We start from the raw sequence: 20882 nt of genomic DNA, 5'->3' as shown, positions 1-20882 counted from the left end.
GGTAGCTGCAGAACCCCACACCAGGGTCCTGCTGGAGAAGCCCTTCACGGGGCAACAGACAAGATCAAGCCCTTTGAGATTTTTGAAGCGCACGTCAGTGACTGCTCCTGCTCAGGGACTGCCAGACTAGGGGAAGCCACGTACCTTGTTCGGACATGCAGGAATTTTACTCTCCCATCCCAACCCGGTAGAGCCTGGCAGCCGAAGGATGCTTTGCCTGTGTGCCCAGGACAAGCTGCTGCTGCTCTCCCGGTTGAACGGAGTGAAAAACGTGCAGCTTGGATCCCCTCTAGTGGTACAAATACCGCATGAAATGGAAACGCTGCTGTCACAGCACTTTACCGAGGTACTGTCACCTCAGCCACTGCACAGAGTCAGAAAAGCACTTTGGGAGAGACGCTTAAGATCATCAAGTCCAACCATCAACCCAACACCACCCAGCCCACCACTGACCCACGTCCCTCAGCCCCACGTCTGCCCAGCTTTTCAGTCCCTCCAGGGATGGCGACTCCACCACTGCCCTGGGCAGCCTGGTCCAGCGCTTGACAACCCTTTTGGGGAAGAAGTTTTTCCTAATATCCATCCTAAACCGCCCCTGGGGCAACTGGAGGCCGTTTCCTCTTGTCCCATCACCTGTTCCTTGGGAGAAGAGACCGACCCCCCCCGGCTGCCCCCTCCTTTCAGGGAGCTGCAGAGAGCGAGAAGGTCGCCCCTCAGCCTCCTCTTCTCCAGGCTGAACCCCCCCAGCTCCCTCAGCCGCTCCTCACAGCACTTGTGCTCCAGACCCCGCACCAGCTCCGGTGCCCGTCTCTGGACACGCTGCAGCACCTCAATGTCCCTCCTGTAGTGAGGGGCCCAAAACTGGACACAGACCTCGAGGTGGGGCCTCACCAGTGCCAAGTACAGGGGGATGGTCACTGCCCCAGTCCTGCTGGCCCCACTGTTCCTGATACAGGCCAGGATGCTGTTGGCCTCCTTGGCCACCTGGGCACAATGCTGGCTCGTACTCAGCCAGGCAACTCTCCAGCCACTCTGCTCCCAGCCTGGAGCACTCATGGGGTTGGTGTGACCCAAGTGCAGGACCCAGCACTTGGTCTTGTTGAACCTCACACCATTGACCTCGACACATCAACCAAGCCTGTCTGGATCCCTCTGTAGAGCCTTCTACCCTCAAGCAGATCAACACTCCCACCCAACTTGGTGCCGTTTGTGGGCTGAGGGTGCACTCAATCCCCTCATCCAGGTCGTTGATAAAGATATTAAACAGAACCAGTCCCAGTACCAAGCCCTGGGGACCACCACTTGTGACCAGCTGCCAACAGGATTTAACTCCATTCACCACCACTCTCTGGGCCTGGGTATCCTGCCAGGAGTTTTACCCATCAAAAAGTACACTTGTTTAAGCCATGAGCAGCCCGTTTTCTCCAGGAGAATGCTGTAGGAAACAGCATCAAAGGCTTGTGAACATTCAGTGGGGACAGCTGGTCCCTGACAACTTCAGCGTCCACACATGGAAAGTCACTGTTCCCACACTCGTGGGGCAGCCCGTGGTCTATCAGTATTATTAAGGACAGAGGCAAAACAGAAAGCCTTGAACACCTCTCCTTTTCTCCATCCCTCTCAGTCAGACGATTGATTATCTTCAAGTATCTCTCCAATGTTTTCTTTAGACCTCCTCTTGCTATCCATGTACTCACAAAAGTCCTTCTTGGTGTCTGACACAAGACTGCCCAGTTTCAACTCTGACTGAGCTTTGGCCATTTGTATCTTCTCCCTGTATACGCGACCCAAGGCTCTGTCATCGTCCAGGGATCATACCGTTCCTTTTGCCTCTAGAGCTCCCTGTTCAGCCAAGCTGATCTACTGTCCCACTCGCCTGACTTCCAACGAGGGAAGTGCCTGCTCCCGAGCTTCTCAGAGGTGCTTCTTGAAGACTGACCAGCACTCGCCCGCTCCTGAGCCCTCACCAGTAGGCTCCCAGGGGACTAGTACGTCCCTGCTCTCAAACTCCAGGATAGCAACTCTGCTGTCCTTTTCTCTCATTACACTGACAGTTTTAAACTCAACCATTTCATGAACGCTGTGGCCAAGACCATCCCAGCTCCCACGAATCCTTCTCCATTCACAACCCGCCAGCTTAGAAGGGCATCTTTCCTAATTGGTTCCCTGACTACTTGTGACAAGAAGTTCTCCCACAAACTTCAGGAATTTCCCAGACCTGGTATTCCCAGGTGGCGTCTGGGGAGTTGAAGTCTGCCATAAGGACCAAGGCTATTGATTTCTCCTAATTGTCTATAGAATAACTAATCAGCGCGTTGCCAGAGCCCATGCAGGACCCTGCTACCCTCCCAAGCCCCCCAGGGCCCTCTCTGGGCCTGTCTGTGGTGAACTGAAAGAGAGTAGATTTAGATTGGACTGAAGGATGAAGTGTCTTACCAATGAAGGTGTCGAGGCTCTGGAAGGGGTTGCCCAGAGATCTTGTGGAACCCCATCACTGGAAGCATTTCAAGTCATGTTGGACATTATCTAGTGCAAGATGTCCCTTCCCATTGCAGAGGGTAGGGACTAGATGATCTTTAAGAGGTCCTCTCCAATCCAAACCATACTGTAATTCATGAAAAGCCCCAGAAACGTCCCAGTGACGGTCCTCGAGCTCCCTCATACCAACCTGCAAGCCACACACCCACCCCAGGCAGCCTCAGACACCGAAGTTATCTGCAAAAGACTTTTATTAACTTCAAAGGATTAAAAAGTGGCCAAAACCCCCAGCACAGGACTGCCATGGGCCCTGGCTGTGCCACAAACAAGACCCCCAAGTTTCAGCAAACAACTTCCCAGAAGATCAGGACACATATGAAGTGCTGCGCCCCCAGCCTTCACGGCCTTCGTACACCTCAGGGGCTTCAGATGGCCCTTGATGGGCCACGGGCAGCGACCCAGGGCTGGACCTGGGCTCAGAGGCGGATAAGGAAGGCCAGGTTGAGGGCATCAGGGATGCGGAGCTCATCCAGGTGCAGGGGGGAGGGGGTGAAGGGCAGGTTCACAGGGAAGAGGTGGCTGGTGTCCACCAGGAGCTGGCTGGATTCCCCTCCATACTGTGCCTGAAGCCGCTTCTGTAGGGACAGAGTGCTCGTATCCAGAGCTGTCCCAGTGAGGGGACCCACGTGGCACCGAGTCCCTTCCCCCAGCACTGACCCCAGGTCCTGCTTACCTCAACGCTGCTGATGAAGCTGGGGCTGATGCGCTCCTCCAGCCCGGCAGCCGGGGTGTAAGCCCGGAGGATCTTCACAACCTGGAGAAGATGGTGGGGACCATGAACGGGGAAGGGCTGGGCACATCCAGACCCTGCTGGGCACAGCGCGATCCTCACCCCAGCGCACCCCTGGTACCCCCGGGAGGCCAAGGAGCCCCAGGATAGGATGAGTGCCCACTACCTGCTGGGGTGACAGCACCGTGCACAGGCTGCAGAGAGCTCCAGCGTCCTCCTCCGTCACCTTCTTCACCTGCAGCAGCTGGGCAGCCTGGACCAAGGGCTCCAGCACCTCACAGGCCCCGCTCTGCTGCAGCCCCTCTGCCCGCAGCCACTGCTCCAGCTGGCTGATGTTGTACCTGCCAGGGACACCAGGTCAGGCAGGGGGACACAGGCCATGTCCCAGCTCCCCCGGAGACACCCATCCTGTGTGGGGACTGACCTGAGCTGGATGCCCCGGCTCCAGGAGCATGTGTCCTTCCTCAGCAGGAGGTAGTTGAGGGTGGTGCCGCTGATGAGGAAGAGGAGCTGGCGCAGGGCCTGGTGTCCCACGCTGGGGGACAGCCCATGGCGGCCCAGTGCCGCGTGGAAGGAGCCCAGCTGCTGCAGCAGCTCAGGCAGGGTGTGGGCAGGGGCTCCTGAGGACCGGCGGTGGCCAGGAGGGCAGGAGGAGGACAAGCCCTGTATGGGCTCACTCTCCAACATGGCAGCGACTAAAGGGAAGAAAAGGCTCATCGTAACAAGGCAAGACCCTGCGGCAAGACACCGCTCCTTGGCTGTGACCCAGGTGGGGATATAGGGGCCAGTGACACCTCCAGGATAGCTGGCCCAGGCTAGCCCAGAAGCTAGCCCTGCTCCATGAGGCTGCAAAGCATGGCATAGGGGAGTAGCGCTCCCCATGGATGCAGCCTGAGGTCCCTAGGGTGCTGAGCCCACTTTAGCTCCCCAGCCACCTCCTCCAAGCCAGGGTGCTCAAGGAGCAGATGGTCCCTCACAGAAGATGGTCCTTCATAGAAGCGGGACCCCAATTCAGAGCCTTCCCCCTCCGGGTACAGCCTCTAACGGAGTGCGGGCAGTTCACCCAGCTGAGCACAGCGTTCCCTCCCTGAACCGGTGTCCCACGAGTGCCCTGGAGTCCCCCAAGGCCAGGCCCTACCAATCATGGGTTTGAGACGCTTCTCGGCGGTGCGGATGAGCTGCTGGTAGAGCTGGACAGCCAGGGCACCCAGGCTGCAGCAGGAGCTCTGGGGGTCCACGTTCTGCAGGCGATGCTCGTTCTGCCGCGTCGTGTTCCCCTGAGAGTAGCTCTGCGGGCACAGGCTGGGTCAGAGCCAGCAGCACCGGGGGACACAGCTGCGTCCCCGAGAGAGTGTGTGTGGGGCAGCGTCAGCCCAGCCCAGCCCTGCCTGGGGTGGGGGCAAAGAGGCTGCAGCCGCAGGTGGGGACAAGCCCTTTCCCCACCGAGCTCCCACCCTTTCCAGGGAGGTGGCAGACCCCTGCAGCCCAGCCCAGCCCTACCTTGTCCTGGCTGTACTGGCGCAGGCAGTTCAGGAGCCGGCAGGTGTTGGCAAGCCAGAGTGCCACCACGTCAAAGTCATCGCTGTGCTTCTGCAAGAGGGGAACGGAGAGCACTGGGGTCAAGCAGGGCTCCGGCAGTGACAGCAGCAAGCCCTCACACCCCACAGTAGGTCCGAGAGCCACACAGAGCTCGCTGCAGAGCTGTCGGACCCTCTCGCAGGAGCCCTGCAACACCCAGGGGCACCCCTCACCCCAGGAGATGCTCTGGCTGGACGCCGTGGTTCAGGGACACGCTGTGTTTGGGGCCAGGCTGCTGCCCCAGTGCCACCCCCGCCTTGGCCAGTGAAGCTCCTGCTCCTCAGCCCAACCCATGCCCCCAAGCCCAGCACCTTCATGACCCTTTTGATGGCATTGATGGCCGCATCCAGGAGCAAGCGGGCCCGGGGCTCGTCACGGCAGTGGTCCGCATGCCGGAAGCAGAGGAAGAGGATGTAGGCTGGCAGGTCTGGGAGCGCCCCGGGGCTGCTCTGCGGTTTGTAGTCTGCCAGGGAAAGCACGACAGTTGGGATCCAGGCGGATACAGAAAGCTGGTCCTGAGCCAGGGAGGATGCTGCCCCGGCGACACTGAAAGGATGAGCTCTCACAGGGGCTGGCAAGAAACCTTGGCAAGGACCAAGCTGGAGTAAGGAGTCCCCGTGTCCCCAATCCCTACCTGTAATGATAGCCTTGATAATGCGCCCTTCATCCTCCATCCGCCACGCTAGCATGGCTTGGGACGGCCCAGCCAGGGATGGGACCGGGAGGGACCGGGACAGGACCACAGCAGACGCTGACAACTCCTGCACTGGCCCAGTAGCCTCTCTCTTCACTGGGGGAGAGGAGTGCAGGTCAAACCTTGCTGTGTCCTGGGCTGCGGGACCCAGATCGGGTCCCCTCAGCTCAGTCCATGCAGATGCTTCCCAGCATCTCTGTTTGGGGGGGGGGGGCGGAATTCTGCTCCCCACGTTGAGGCTGGGCGATGCTCCAGCCAGGCTGGTGACCCTCCAAAGCCAGCCCCACACCTGCCATGCCGGCACTCGCCTGTGAGCTCCTGGATCTGCTTGGCATAGACTCTCAGCTGCTTCTGCAGTTTCAGCATGGTCCTTTCCCGCTTCTCCAGCTTCTGGGTCAGCTCCTGCACAGGGACAGCCCCGGTAGGGCTCAGTCAGCCTCCTTCAGCGGACACCAAGCGGGGCAGAGCTGGGGGGCTGCAGCAGGGTCGTCCCCCCCGCCCCGTGTTGCTCCCTAAGGGGCTGCTGCAGCTCCCAAGGCAGGGTGGGGGGAAGGCAGCCCCAAGGCCGGTCCTGCCCGTGCCCTCCTTACCCAGTTCTCCTCCCTGAGCCGCAGGACCTGGTGCTGCAGCCCCTCCTGGCCCTGGTGCCGCTGCAGGTCCTGGATGAGGGCTGCCTGCTGCTGGCTCAGCTGCTTGAGGGAGCAGATGTCGAGGTGCAGCCCTTCTACCTCCTCCTCGTGCTGCTGCTTTTCCTCCCGCAGTTGACTCGCCAGCAGCCTGCAGACACAGGGCAACTGAGGCACCAACCTCCTTCGGCTGCTACCCCCCCCCATCCCTTGGGGAGGCTGCTGGGAAGCCTCAGGGCTGGCAACTCTCTCCAGAGACCGTGGGCCTAGGTGGGCTAACGGAGCATCTCCCCTCGGGCTGCACTGAGCCTGGAGCACACGCAGCACGGCCCAGGGATGGGCTGCACCAGCCCTGCCCTCTTCAGAGGGTCATGGAATCCTAGAATTGCCTAGGTTGGAAGGGACCTTCCAGATCATCAAGTCCAACCATCACCCCAACACTGACAAAACCACCATTAAACCACATCCCTCAGCACCACCACGTCTGCCTGGCTTTTAAATACCTCCAGGGATAGAGGTACTCCCTGGGCAGCCTGATCTAATGCTTCGTCACCCTTTTGGTGACAAAATTATTCTGAATACCCATCCTAAGCTTCCCCTGGCACAACCTGAGGCCGTTTCCTCTTGTCCTATCACTTGTTACTCCTGTTGAGCCGATGGCACCCAGTCCGTTCATGCAGTTGGTGTGATTGTGCTCGGTGCCAGGTGGGATGCTCCAGCCCCCCAGGAAAACGCAGCTCCCAGCCCAGCTGGGGCCACAGTGCCAAAAGCACGTGAGGAGGTGGTGGCTTCGAAGAGGATTTGCCCAGCACCACAGCGCTGCAGAGGCCAGGCAGCTGCAAGCCAAGCCAAGGCTGGCTAAAACACCAGGGCAAGTCCCACCAGCAGCATGGATCCGGCAACCCATTGTGGGGAAACCAGCTGGGGACCATCTCCCTGGGACCACACTCACCTATTGGCAACCTGCGCCGCATCATATGCGTGCTTCAAGTCATCATCCACCGCCCCCTTCTCCGGGCTCCTGCCCAGCCCCAGCATCTCCGCTAGGTTCTGCGGGGGGAGGAGAGCAGGGTGAGGCCAGACCCACCAGCCTGGGCCTGGCCCTGCCCATGGCAGCGGGGTAGGGGCTCACCCTGCGCTTGAGGAAGTCCAATGGTTTCTTCTCCTCCGGCTCCACAGCAGCCTTGGATCTCCGCAGCTCCTCCCGGGTCCGGGCCAGCTCCTCATTGGCAGCACTGAGCTGCTTCAGGAGGAGAAGGTACGCCTTCTCGAAGGGATCCTGGCCCACGTTGCCATTCAGCAGCACCTCACCGCTGGGCTGTGGCCCCTCCGGCACCAGTTGCCACCGCTCCTCCAGCCCCTGGGTGCAGAGACGGGGTTTGGCACAGCAGCCGGTGCTGGCACCAGAACACCTGCAGACACCCCTCCCCGAGGGGACCAGCTCCCAGCCAGGAGCCCCAGGGCGCATCTGTCCCCATAGCCAGGGGACGGGACCATCCACTTGTCCCCCCCCCACCAGCATCACCACTAGCCTCAGCCTGTTGGTCAGAGTCATCTCGTGAGGGAGCTGTGGACATGGAGGACAAGTAGCTGCTCTCGGAGCCCGGGAAGCTCTCTGACGACGGGGAGCGTCTCAAGGTGCTTTGCTGAGAGGGGAAGAGAAGGACAAGGCTGTTCCTCTGCCCCCCAAGCGCTGCTGGTGCATCAGCCGGGGCAGAGCAGCGACAGCGTCAGGAGGACACCTTGGCTTGGGGATCCCTCAGCACGTGAGCTGAGGAGCCCACCTCTCCCACTGCCTGCTCCCCACAAGGGAGCGAGGGAGCGGATGCCCTGAGCCTCCCCCTGTCCCCGCCAGCCCCTCACCCTTTGGAAGGCCACCTCGTCCCGCAGGTTCTCATAGCCCTGCTCCAGGCGGGCGTACTCCTGCACCAGGCTCTGGTAGCGCGCCCGCTCCTCCTCCAGCTCCTGCAGCAGCCCCTGGCTCTCCCGCGCCGCTCGCTGGTGCTGCTCTGTGGGGACAGACACGGCAGGGAGTGGGGACAGGCAGAGCCAGGACCCCTCTGCCAGGGGACATGCGGGAACACACCAAGCCGGCAGGACCAGCCCATCCCCAGGGGAATGGGACGTCGGGATCAGAAGACTCCTTTTACCTTCCAGATCCTGTGACTGCTCCAATACGCGTTGGATCAGGGCATCCTTCTCCTCCCCCAGCTGCAGCTTCATGGCTTCCACCTCTGCCAAGCGCTGTCAGAAAGCAGAGGGGCAGGTAGAGCCCCCGTGTGGGGCCAGCCCGGGGTGCCAGAGGTCTCCTCCAGGGTCCCACCCCACGGCAGGAAGCACAGCATGCTGCCAGGTCCCCAGAGAGCCCCGTGGAGTCCCAACCAGAGCATGAGCATCCCCCAGCCAGACCGACCTGCTTAAGCTCCTCAACCTCCTGACCCAGGCAGCTCTTCGCTCTGTGCCTCTCCAGCTCGGCCAGCTGCTCCTGCAGCTGCTGGACCTGGGCGTCACGGGCCGCATCCTCCCGCAGCTGCTGCATCTCCGCCCGCAGGCGCTGCACCTCCTCGGCATGGGCAGTGTTCACCACTGAGAGCTGCTCCACCAGCCGCTGCTTCTCCTGGGCCTTGGGGCAGTGGGCAAAGCGCGTCAGGCAGGTGGCCGGGAACAAGGGCACGTCCCCACAGGTCTCCCATGACTACACAGACCACCCTTCTGCAATGAACCTGGATACCCCATTTCCCATCCATGTTTGGAGCCCTGAGCCTCCTGGTATCACCACGAGCAGAGCTCTGGCCTGGGAAAGCATCTCTCCGTGATGTGCCATCCCATGTGGAGCCACACATGAGCTTCCCCGTGGCTTTACAGCCCATTAGCCACCTCCTGGCCAGCCCCAACAGCAGGATTTTCCCCACCTTGCTTCCCCCAACGCCCAGAGACAGGATCACACCACGGAATCCCTCCCTCCCCCTCCACAGACACCCCCAGAAATGGCTTGGTGACAGCCAGAGCAGAGACACCCAAACGGTGGCGGCAGGAGCGTGGTGGGCAAACGCACCGTGCCAGAACTGTTCCCACCCAGGAACCGCACCCAACCGAGAACCCAGGAGGGTGCCCAGCCCACCCCCAGGACCACCGGCCCCACATCCCTAGGGGAGCATTGAAAACTCAGGAATGAGACCCAGAAGCACGACTCCTGCCTGGGGACACGTGTCAGGCAGAGCCAGCTCCCACACCAGGGCCGGGAGAGGGCTGAAGGCAAGTGCAGGCATGGCTTTGGCTGCACAGGGACCGGTAAGAAGTGGTCAGAAAAAAAAAAAACCACACAAAAAAAACCACCACCAAAACAGCTTCCCCTGGGATCCACAAAACCAGCACCCACCTGCTCATCCAGCCTGCACTGCAGCTGTATCACCTTGATCTCCATGCCCTTGTGCAGCTGCTTGTAGTGCTCGACCGAGCGTGCCTCGAGGCGCAGCCGCCGCAGCTCCCGGCGTGCCCGCACCCGCCGGTAGCAGCACTGCAGGTAGATGACAGCCCCACGCAGACGGGTGTAGCGGGTCCGGGCCAGCCAGCCACGCACAGCGGCCTGGATCACCACGGCTTTCTGGTGCCACACCATCTGTGGAGGGAGAGATGGGGCAGTGGCATCCGCACAGCCCCCTCCCCACACCGGGTGGCATCAGGACACCCACTGCCAGGCCAAGGGCCAGTTTACCTGTTGGTAAAGACGCCGGGCAAACATGCCCCGGGCAAAGGCTTGGATGGTGATGACAGCCTGGCGCGTCCGTAGGAAGGAACGACGGGCCAGAACCATCCTCAGGGTCTTCTGCAGCGTCACAGCAGCCCTGGTCCTTCGCAGCATCCTGGCGAACCTGCAGGGAGGGCAGAGAGCTGGGGCAGTGGGTGGCAGAGAGTCGGGGCTGTGGGTGACAGAGAGCCCGCCAGGAGGGCAGGGGGGTGGCAGAGAGCCCACAGCCCAGCCCACAGGGACACCCAGGTCAAAGCCCAGCCCAGAGCCAGCCCAAGCGCCAGCTCACCCGGTGGCTGAGCTCTGTCACAGCTCATTGCAGCTCCCTCCAGGCCCCGTTCCCTGCTCACCTCCGGGCCAGCATGCCCCGGGCATGGCGCTGCAGGCAGACCGCCGCAGCCCGTGCCCGCGCAAAGCGTCTCCGGGCCAGCCAGCCTCGCAGGTGCCTCTGCAGCAGGACACAGGCCACCCTCAGCCGCCGGGACCGCAGCTCCTCCAGGCGAGCCACTTGGCCAGCCCGGAAAAACACCTTGCTCTTCCCACACTGGTACTTGCCGGGGTCCTGCGTGCAAGGGTGTTGTCAGTCCCAGGGACAAAGGACACCCCAGCCAGGCCCCCCCAGGACAGATGCTCCCCATGCCACCGATCTCCCGTTCCAGCCTCCCTGGAGGCCGCGTTCCTCCCTGTCTCCCATCTGATCCCCATTTCGGGATCAATACTGATTCTTTGGCATTATTACTGTTATTTAGTCTTATTCTATTAAATCTATTTATATTTCAACCCTTGGGTTTCCTTGCTTCCCCCCCACTCCCCCGTCTTCCCCTGAGTGGGGAAGGGTCATCAGGTGGGAGAATAATTGTCTCAACGACAATAAGTTGCCATGGGTTCCTCAAACCCTAACAAAGGGATACTCTGGCCCCACAGCCACACCCCCTGAGCGGGACCCTGACCTGGAGCAGCCTCTCGAGGGCAAGGCTGCAGATCTGCTTCTCGTCAGCGCCCCTCAGCTCCTCTTTGCTCACCAGAGCCCTGTACCTCTCCAAGAAGTCCTGGTACGTCCACCTGCGGGGGACAGAGCGGGGTCAGGGGTGCTGTGGTTGGAGCTGGGGGGCACCCAGGGTGCTCCTGACGCAGCGGGTACCTGGAGGGGTAGCCCGAGGCACTGATCCGGATGGTTTCCAGGACACCACAGGCTCGTAGCTGCTCCACTGCTCGCCTGGAGTCAAACCTGGGACAAAGAGGGACTTGCTGCAGAATGGGCCCCAGCCAGCTTGGCACGGCCAAGCAACGTGGGGCCAGGGCAAGAGGGACAGCAGCGCCTCACGGTGTCCCCAGCCCCTCCGGCCTCCCCGGCCAGGCACTCACACAAAGGGCTGCTTGCCATCGTTGGGTTTGATGCAGCGGACGTAGTGCGATGTGGTGCTGCCCAGCATCTCCATCAGCCGCTTCAGGGAGGCTGTGAACTGCGGAGGACAGGGCAAGCATGGGGCCAGCAGGAACATCCCCGGGGCTTGTGGGGTTCCCCGGGCCAGGACACACACAGGTCCCCCTTGGGGCTACCCCAGCACCGGTTGTGTGGGTCCAGCACACGTTTTTCCCCCCCCCAACCCCATACCTGGCTAGCGGTGGACTTCTTGTTCTTTTGGCTACTGGGCAGCGATCTGCGTCTAGGACGACCAGCCATCCTGGGCCCGCTGGACCTGCGGGACTGCAGGGATACGGGGCCGTCCCCTTCCTCCAGGAAGAGCTCAGTAAGCAGGGCAGACTGCACAGAGCGGAGCTGTGAGAGCCAGGCAGAGCCTGCAGCGAGCACCACCCGATACCCAGAGCACCAGCACCACCAGGAGGCACAGCCCCAAATGCCCACAGGCTCCCCAGAAGCCAGCCCAGTCCATGGTCCTCTGCCCTGCTACAGCCCAGATGTGCCAGATCCAGCTGTGCCCCCTGCCCAGGAAAAACTAAGCGCAAGCCACGGGCACCTTCCCAGGTGTGCTCGAGAGCCCTCCAAGATGTCCCTTACCTTCTGCCAGGGTGGCACAGGGTGGGAGGGGAGAAGTGACAGCATTACAGACCTGGAAGCAGCAGGACCCTCCAGCCCTCTCAGCGGGGACGCAGCCAAGGCGTCCCCCAGGATGGGGAGGCCCAAGAGAGGGGAGCAGGGTGGGGATCACCCACATCTCAGGGCACCCTGAACACAGGCAGCACTGCACGGGGCTGTGCCAGCAGGCAGACAGGGGCTGACCCTGCACGGCTCATGCCTCCTCCACCACCAGTCCTTCCCAGCCCCAGGGGCCACAATCCAGCCAGGCTCTGCCCTACAAAGCCCCTGCTCAGGGTGGCTCTCACCTTGCTGGCTCGCAGCAGCCCCACCAGCTCCTCGGGGACGGCGTCCCTGTTCTTCTCCACAAACCCATCGCACTGGTATTCCACCTGGCAGGAGACGAGGCAAGCCCCGGCGTCAGCTCCCCAGCCTGCTTTGGCGCAGGGCTTGCAGGAGTCAGAGCTGGTGGTGGCCGCGCCGCCCAGCTCCTGCCCTGCTGCAAGGCTACTGATGGGAACCATGGCAGCCAGAGTTTCCGTATTTTTACCCTCAGTTAAAGAGTTGCAGACCAGCCCAGCAAGAGCAGAGCCAGCAGGAACCACTCCCCAGCCTGGGACGCTGCAGGAGCTGCCACCACCAGCTCTGGGCAGGGCAGGCTGGGTGCCCGCTGGTGCGGAGCCACTGCCGAGCTCCCCCAGCCAGGGCTGTACTGCCACGGCTTTCCCTACCTTGCCAGCGAAGTGGCAGACAACAAAAGCATCCGTGGGCCTCTTGGGCTTCTGGAAGTGGGAGCTGCCAACATGGGTCTGGTAAAGCTTCTGGGCCCAGCTCCCATCGTTGCCTTGGGGCATCTGAAAGGCAAACGAGTCAGAAGGGGCAGCAGGGGGGCTCTGGGTGGCCACAGCAGCCTCCTCCCAGCACCCCTTGCCCACCTTGCACTCCTCATTCAGCAGGTCCAGGATGCCAAGCCGGCCCTCGATGAGCTCAATGCATGGCTGGTTGTCACAGAAGTCAATGAAGACCCATGGGATCTCCTCGGCCACATACTCCTCCTGCTCCAGCTTGAAGACGTGCTGGAGGGCAGGGAGGACAGAGCAGGATTGAGCCAGGAGGCGAACAAAGGTGGCCAGCCACCAGGCAGACTGCAGGCAGTGACTCGGTTTCCATAAAACACCCGAGCAGCCCTTCTCCTGGAGCAGGAGCACTTTGGGAGAAAGGAGGGGCCCGTGCCCAGCTACAGCAGCCTCCCAGGGCCTCGTGTTTGCAGGGACTGCAGCACCAGCCACGTTCGAGGCAGGGAGCACCAAAAGCGCTGCAGGGACCTGCAGGGCCCACCCTCACCAGCTGCCAGCAAGGAGACACATCTGGGTGACACCCACCAGGTTGAAGAGCTGCTGCAGCTTCTCATTGGCGTAGTTGATGCAGAACTGCTCAAAGCTGTTGAGCTCAAACATCTCAAACCTGTGGGGACCAGAGACCTGCCTGAGGCAGCTGCCGGGCCGAGCCACCCCAGCCAGCCACGAGCTCCGGGCACAGGCCCCCAGCCGTCCCCACTGCAGGGATGGTACTGCCCCGTGTCCCAGCTGGAGCGCTCGGTGGCTGCAAACCTGCAGCCACAGCCAATGCAGGAGCAGGACCACGGTCTTCCAGGCAGCCCAGGAGAAGGGAACTGTCCTTACCCATAGATGTCCAGGATGCCAATGGAGGTATGGTGGCCCTCCAGGGACCGCAGGGCACGGTTGACCCTGCTCACCATCCACCTGAAGACCTGCCCGTACATATGCTTGGCCAGGGCATCCCGGGAGTCGAGCGCCTGCTGCCTGGAGAGGGGCTTCAGGTAGGTCTCGCCAGCAGTGACCAGCTTGCGGTGGCAGAGCCAGCGCATCACCTGCGATGCCTCCACACCCAGCAGCGCGCAGAACAGCCCTAGGGCCTCATCGGCAGGCTGCAAAGGGACAGACCCTGTCACCGCGGTATTGCCGAGACGTGGTTCCCGCAGCCAGTGCGGCTCAGGGACCAGTCTGGGACCCAGGGCTCTGGCGGCAAGCTCTCGCCCACCTCCACGAAGCAGCCATCCCCCCGGCGGTCCCTCCCTCTGACCACGACGTTGCCCAGGTGCAGGATGGCAGCCAGGATGCTGAATAACTCCAGCTGGTCAGCCTCGGGGACACCTGCGGGCACAGCACAGGCATGAGGGGCTCCCCAGGCTCCCCCCACGTCACACAAACCGGAGGGATGGGAAGGGCCGGTAGACAGCCAGGTTCTCCAGCACTGGCATGTCTGGCACCAGCACTCCCACACCAGCACGGGGGGGTGAGGGCAGTGGGACAATCAGCCCTGTGGGCCCCCTCCCCACGCGTGCCCGGCCAGGACGGTACCCAGGAGCGAGAAGGCATGTCGCGTGCTGTCCAAGTCGGCCGCGTCATTGGTGCTCGGGGCAGCGGAGCCCTGGCAGGTGTAGTGGAAGGACTCTGCCCCACCTGCGGGTGAGATGTCAGGCTGTGAGCCAGCACAATCTGCCCCCCTGGGGCTCCCGACCACCCGTATCCCACCCCGGGGTGCCCATCAGCAGCAGAGCCCCACCACCACCCCCAGGCCCCAGCTGGGGAGGGCAGGAAGGTCCAGCACTGCCCAGCGTGAGACGGGCTGGCAACAAGCTGTGCCATGGGGCTCATGGTGTGGGGGGGAAACAGGGGGGAACTCACGAAGACCCAGGCCCTGGAGCTCGGGCAGGGTGGCCGAGGCACAGAGCTGGTAGAAGATGTGGTAGTTCCTCTCTGCTTTCGCCTGTGGATGAGCAGGAAAAAAAAAAAAAGAAAAAAATCACTGAGAAGCCATGTCACCTTGGGCCACCCTGCTCTACTGCGGCAGTGCCACAGCCCCAGGTCTGGGGACAAGGGACACCTTCCCCTCTCCCAGCTTGACTCGGCAGCTCTGGGGTCACTTCACCAGTGGATGCCTGGGAGGAGCATCCTCCCACTCTGAGGACTGGGGCTCCCACTCAGCCCTGTCCCCATTGCCACCCCACAGACCCACCTGGAAGGTGACACGGGACTTCTCCAGCAGGTAGGTTTTGATGGTGGCCCCTGTGACATGAGCTTGGCTGAAGCCAATTTCAATGTACTTCCCAAAGCGGCTACTGTTGTCATTCCTGGTTGTCTTTGCGTTCCCAAAGGCCTGGCAGGGAAAGAGGGCGGGAGGTTTTAGCTGGCCCCAGATCTCAGGTGCTTTGGAGAAGTTCAGTCCCTGCTACCCATTTCACGGGGGGGAACCAGGCATGGCATCGCATCAGGGATACAGGCCATGAGGAGCATGGGGAGTGCCTGTGGGGACACCCCAGCTATCCGTATGCAGAGCCTGGGGACCCAGGGTTACCCACCTCCATGATGGGGCTGGAGGCCAGCACCTTCTCCTCCATGCTGGAGTCACCTACGCAGCCCCCGATGGTGGTGAAGTATCTCATGGCATACTTGGCTGACACAGTCTTCCCCGCGCCCGACTCACCGCTGATGATGAGGGACTGGTTCTTCCCAAACCTGCCAGAAAGGGACATGAGCTGGGGACAGCCTGTGACCCAACAGGACCTCTCTCCACAGGGACACCACAGTCCAGAGGGGGCTTCAGCCCTTCCCCACTGCAGCCCCGGGGATGCTCCCACACGATGCTCTCACCTCACCATCTGCTTGTACGCCTCCTCTGCCAAAGCAAAGATGTGGGGATCCATGTCCCCCATTTCGTGGCCGCTGTAGGCGTAAATCACCTCCTCCTCGTAGATGGGCAACGGCTTGTAGGGGTTGATGGACACGAGGATGATACCTGGAGGAAGAGGGCTGTGCAAAGGGAGCTGCGGGGAAGGGGCAGGGGACGGGGAGCAGGAGGGGGTGCCCGGGGCTCACCGCAGTAGGTGTAGATGGCGTTGGCCTCCAGGAAGCGCCGGCGGAGCGAATGCAGCACGGCCGGCTCATGCAGGTAGCTCAGGGCCACCAGGTCATCGGCACCCGAGAGGCAATCGGGGTTGCAGAGAGGTGGCAGCTGGAACTCAATGGGGTAGGCCAGTGCCTGTGGGGGAGGAGAATCAGAGGAGAATCAGAGGAGAATCAGAGGAGAATCAGAGGAGAATCAGAGGAGAATCAGAGGAGAATCAGAGGAGAATCAGAGGAGAATCAGAGGAGAATCAGAGGAGAATCAGAGGAGAATCAGAGGAGAATCAGAGGAGAATCAGAGGAGAATCAGAGGAGAATCAGAGGAGAATCAGAGGAGAATCAGAGGAGAATCAGAGGAGAATCAGAGGAGAATCAGAGGAGAATCAGAGGAGAATCAGAGGAGAATCAGAGGAGAATCAGAGGAGAATCAGAGGAGAATCAGAGGAGAATCAGAGGAGAATCAGAGGAGAATCAGAGGAGAATCAGAGGAGAATCAGAATGGTTGGAAAGGACCTTTGAGATCGAGTCCAGCCATACAATCTGTGCCACTAGAGCATGCCCTGAAGTGCCAAATCTGGATGTTTCTTAAACACCTCTAGGGATGGTGACTCAACCCCCTCCCTGGGCAGGCTGTTCAGTGCCTGACCACTCTGTCAGTAAAGTCATTCTTCCTGATATCTAATCTAAACCTCCCCTGCCGCAGCTTCAGACCATTTCCTCTGGTCCCATCATTATTCCCCTGGGAGAAGAGGCCAACACCCACCTCTCAGCACCCTCCTTTCAGGGAGTTGTAGAGGGCAAGGAGGTCTCCCCTTGGCCTCCTCTTCTCCAAGCTGAACACGCCCAGCTCCCTCAGCCTCTCCTCACATGCCCTGGTCTCCAGACCCCTCCCCAGCCTGGTCACTCTCCTCTGGACACGCTCCAGCACCTCAATGTCCCTCTTGTACAGAGGGGCCCAGAACTGAACACAGCACTCGAGGTGAGGCCTCACCAGCGCCGAGCACAGAGGCACCAGCACTTCCCTGCTCCTGCTGGCAGCGATGGAGATGGAGCAGGACAAGCGCTGAGCAGGGTCAGCCGGCCCCGCGGAGGCAGGACGGGTCTGTGGGGAGCGGCGCAGCTGGAGGGAGGCTGTCTGCAGGCCACGCTGGGGCTGTTGGTCACCGGGAATCACAGCCCAGCCAGCACGGCTGAGCTGGAGACCTCTAGGGAAGTCAGGCAGGAGCAGCTCACTGGGCAGTCAGGGGACACGAGGCACGGTGAGACACACACCGGCCACAGCGTTCCGGGCTCCTGCTCAGACACCAGACGGGTCATGTGCAGGCAGTGTTTGAGCTTCCCTGCGTCCTGCTGAGGAGCTCAGGCTGGTTTGGGGGTGCAGAGGTGAAAGACACCCCATCTGAGGATGCCCGACCACACGGCGAGCGCAGGAGGGACCCGCGGGGCTGCACAGCGCCAGCCTTACCGAGCCATCTTCCAGGCGGAGATGGAGAGTGGTGTCTCCTTCCTTGTAGCCTCTGGTTATCTCCGCGACCCTCCAGACTTCAGCGCAGTCAGGGATCCACACCCGGGCACCCTGCGGGGACATGAGAGGTAGGGGGGGACATCCCTGCAGAGAGCCACAGCCAAGAGATCTGGCCACCAGCCTCTGAACCGCGCACCACAGCCCTCCCCACGGTTCTCACTTCGGGCAGCCGGCCCAGTGCTCGGCATCGCCATCGCAGGGCGAGCCGTGGGACCCAGCACCTGCCAGGTGCCCCACAGCCCATTGGCTCCCGCAGGCAGGGCTTCTACCCAGCTGCTCCCCAGATGTGCAGGGGGGTGCCTTTGCTGCAGCCCTGCTTCTCCCGGGCTCTGCTGCCCACCCCAGGAAGGGCAGCACCTCTCCCACCCTCGGCACGGCTGGGGGCTGTCTCTGCCCCACTCCCAGGATGGGATCACGCCTGCTGCTGCAGGGAAGGTTTCAGGAGATGCTGAGCACGGGCATTTCGGAACGCCCGGCGTGCTGGGGACGTGACCGCCTGGTTTGGCTGAGCAGAGATACCAGGCTGGAAAGCAGATCATAGATTCACAGTTAGGTTGGAAGGGAGGGACACTGAAAACCATTTTGTTCCCACCCCCTGCCCTGGGCAGGGACACCTCCCACCAGCCCAGGTTGCTCCAAGCCCCGTCCAACCTGGCCTTGAACCCCTCCAGGGATGGAGGACACATGCGGCACCGACCCCTCGATAAGTACCGAGGGGATGCAGAGACCGTCACCAGCTCTGAACGCCCAGCTCCAGGCCAGAGCACAGGGACCGAGATAAGAAAAAAAAAAAATCACCCCATGCCCTTTTTGCCTCCCAAATTTGCAGCTCCCCGGGGCCAGCCGCAGCCGGCAGCCTTGTGCAAGGGACCAGCTGTCACCCATGGGGCGAGTGCTGCCCACCTCCAGCACCCTGCTGCCGGCCTCAGTTTCCCCTCTGCAGCCAGCGGGTGCTGGTGAAGTGGGAGCTCTGCAGCACGGTGAGCCCCGACCCGAGCGCTAACACCTCCCTCACACCTGGGAAAAGCCTCTTTGGAGTCACCCTGCAGGATCCCATGCTCAGCGCGGGCCAAGTGGCACAACACAACCCGGGTAGAGTCGTAAGAACTGGGCCAAAAAGAAAAAACCACCCACAAACCCCTGCTGCTGGCACCCCCTCAGCTGCCAAGAGGGCGAATACCCAGCCCCAGGCTGGCACAGGGTGACCTGCGCTCCCCGGCTGGGGAACCGCAGCTCCCGCTCCTAACCTGGGGTGCCGACGGCCCTGCTCTGCGCCGAGCTGTCACCACCGTCACCGCAGCTTCTGCATCAAGGGGCTGGTACCTCCTGCTGCTCCGAGCAGGCAGAGGTGAGGCCGTATTGCACGCTTAGAAAGGGGAAAGGCGGAGGAATCTAATAACGGCCGCAGCTTTGCTCTCAGGCTGAGATGGGAGCACGGCTATATCCGTTGCCACAAGTGCTGGGAGCTCTGGCAGAGCAGCAACGGGGCTTTAACACATCACACACACCCCCGCCCCGGCAGTGGGCTGGGGCCAGTCCCTTGCTAGAAAACGGGGCCTGAAAAAGCCATCCTGGTTTCGCTGATTTTTGTGAATCCAGGGAACTTGGCTCGCAGCGAATGTTTCCAGGTCTGCGGTGTGCGGAGCACGTGTGTTAACGCACCATTAAAGTTGATCCGACAAGCACCGAATAGGCTGGGAGTCTGGGGAGGGGGAAGGAAGGGGCTGAACTTCGGGTTCGCGTCCAAGGACTCCTCAGCAGACTGAAGGTCTGACTTGCAGCTGAAATAAAGGGGGCAGGAAGGGGCTCCGGTTGCAGGGGCCGCTCGGCGGAGGAGCGGTGACAGGAAGCCATTATCTTTTATGAGCAGTAGCCGCTGGGGGGAGCGAAAATTGCGCGATGTACAGCTTCCCGGCAAGGCACTAACAGATTTCAGCCTGAAATCCCCAGCTAGACAAAAGAGCATCCCTGCTAGCGCGCCCGGCTCGCCCCTCGGCCACTCCCCGGCCCTGCTCCAGCGGGACGCCAGGCTGGCGCTGGAGCAGGGACGCGCTGGGAAAGCTGGAAGGGAACCTCAGGGCTCCACGGGGCGCTCGAAGTCAGTCGTGCGGCCGTTTCGGTCCCAGCCTGGCCAGCTATTCGGGACAAGGCAACCCACCACGCCTTAAGCACAGAAACCCCTCTTGCTTCGCCCAGGCCAGCGCCTCCATCACGCCACGATGGCGGACGCTGCGCCTCTGAGCTCTGCAGAAACACCTGTACCCTCCACCCCCGCAGGCCGCTGCTGCGCCTCCGGGGAGAAAGGGCCGTGGCTACAGCCCGGCCTACAGCCGTAGCCGTCATCTTTGATACACAGCACCAAAAACAAGAGGCAAGAGCCTGTCCTGCCGCCCGCTGGCAGCGGGAGCATCCTTGACAGGCAGAGCTGGACGGAGGGATGCGGGCCAGGATCCGGGGGACGACAGCAGCCAGGCCAGCTGGGCAAGGCGCGGGCCAGCCGGGGGCCCAGGCAGCGCCAAACCCATCTTCCCACCTGCGAGCAGCACCCCCGGGAGGTGCTGGACTTGCCAGGCCCCGGGTCCCCGCGGGTCAGGGAGCCCCTGAGCGGCTTCGCTGGGGTGCGGCGCCCACGGCAGCACCCGTGTGGGGTGAGCGGCCCCACAGATGGGCCCAGGGCTGTGGCCCCACGAGGTGCCACCAAACCAGGCACCAGTGGGGAGGTGACCCAGGGGGACACCCAGGCCACAGCATCCGCAGCCACCCGGGGTACTGAGCCCCCGGGGGAGGCATAAGACACCCCCCCCCCTCCCCCAGGTCTGCAACAACCCCCCCCGAACCGTGGGCAGGGCTTTGCCCCCAGGTCTGCAGGGGAAGAAGCCCTTCCAGGTCCCTCTGCAGCACCCAAGGCTAGGACACGGCCCCCTCCCCCGGCCCCCTCACCTCCACGTATGGGTCCCCCGCCGCCATGACCCCCTTCCCCCCGCTGCCGCCGGCACTCACCCCCCGCCAGCCGCCCGCAGCCCCTTTATGGCCGCTAATTGCCGCTAATTGGAGGGGGAGGGGGCAGGTTACAGGTCCCCGCCCCCACTCCCGTTCCGCCCCACAGCCCCTGCCCTGGGGGGTGCTGGCACTGGGTCGTCGGCCCCCCCCCCCCCCCCCAACGGCTGCGGCACCCCAAGATCCCCCAAGGGCCACCTGTGCAGGGGACACCCCCCCTTCGGGACACCCCGAGAACCCATAAGGGGCACCCTGAGACCCCACTGAGAACATCCTGAGAAGCCTTATCAGGGACCCCCTTCCCCGCCCAGGACACCCCAAAATCCCCCCCTACCTGGGACACCCAAGAGCCCATCGAGGGCACCCAGGGACCCCTCCTGTCTGGGACACCCCAAACCTGCCCTCCTCCAGGGCACCCTGGGCCACCCTGGGCCACCCTGGGCCACCCTGGGCCCTGGTCACCTGCACCCCAGGTCCCCATC

General features: G+C 62.2%; 1 protein-coding gene across 4 annotated transcripts; it reads right to left on the bottom strand.

Annotated features, from left to right (window-relative positions):
- Positions 1 to 2761: 2761 nt before the first annotated feature.
- On the bottom strand, positions 2762 to 20389 carry LOC141734101 (unconventional myosin-Vb-like). Of its 4 annotated transcripts, none has more exons than XM_074565397.1 (37): positions 20344 to 20389; positions 17344 to 17454; positions 15852 to 16014; positions 15627 to 15771; positions 15335 to 15491; positions 14992 to 15132; positions 14661 to 14742; positions 14334 to 14435; positions 14014 to 14126; positions 13635 to 13900; positions 13335 to 13416; positions 12888 to 13028; positions 12684 to 12806; positions 12261 to 12344; positions 11530 to 11679; positions 11280 to 11377; positions 11056 to 11142; positions 10865 to 10976; positions 10265 to 10476; positions 9882 to 10038; positions 9546 to 9785; positions 8580 to 8789; positions 8317 to 8410; positions 8030 to 8175; positions 7699 to 7812; positions 7299 to 7526; positions 7119 to 7216; positions 6131 to 6317; positions 5849 to 5942; positions 5481 to 5636; positions 5158 to 5309; positions 4769 to 4858; positions 4407 to 4557; positions 3693 to 3963; positions 3435 to 3609; positions 3212 to 3328; positions 2762 to 3113 (listed from the first exon to the last, which is right to left on the bottom strand). In XM_074565397.1, the coding sequence occupies exons 1-37, from the start codon at positions 20368 to 20370 to the stop codon at positions 2955 to 2957; spliced, it is 5235 nt and encodes a 1744-aa protein (XP_074421498.1). In that variant the 5' UTR covers positions 20371 to 20389; the 3' UTR covers positions 2762 to 2954. The 4 variants fall into 4 exon arrangements, with proteins under 4 accessions (XP_074421498.1, XP_074421499.1, XP_074421500.1 ...); XM_074565398.1 differs by having other exon boundaries at positions 3212 to 3292; XM_074565399.1 differs by lacking the exons at positions 2762 to 3113; positions 3212 to 3328; positions 3435 to 3609 and having other exon boundaries at positions 3813 to 3963; positions 4407 to 4603.
- Between the last annotated feature and the right edge of the window lie 493 nt (positions 20390 to 20882).

This window comes from Larus michahellis, chromosome 23 (genome assembly GCF_964199755.1).
Source record: "Larus michahellis chromosome 23, bLarMic1.1, whole genome shotgun sequence".
Lineage (NCBI taxonomy): Eukaryota > Metazoa > Chordata > Aves > Charadriiformes > Laridae > Larus > Larus michahellis.
The sequence above is the reverse complement of the archived record's forward strand: the minus strand, read 5'-3'. Positions and strand labels throughout refer to the sequence as shown.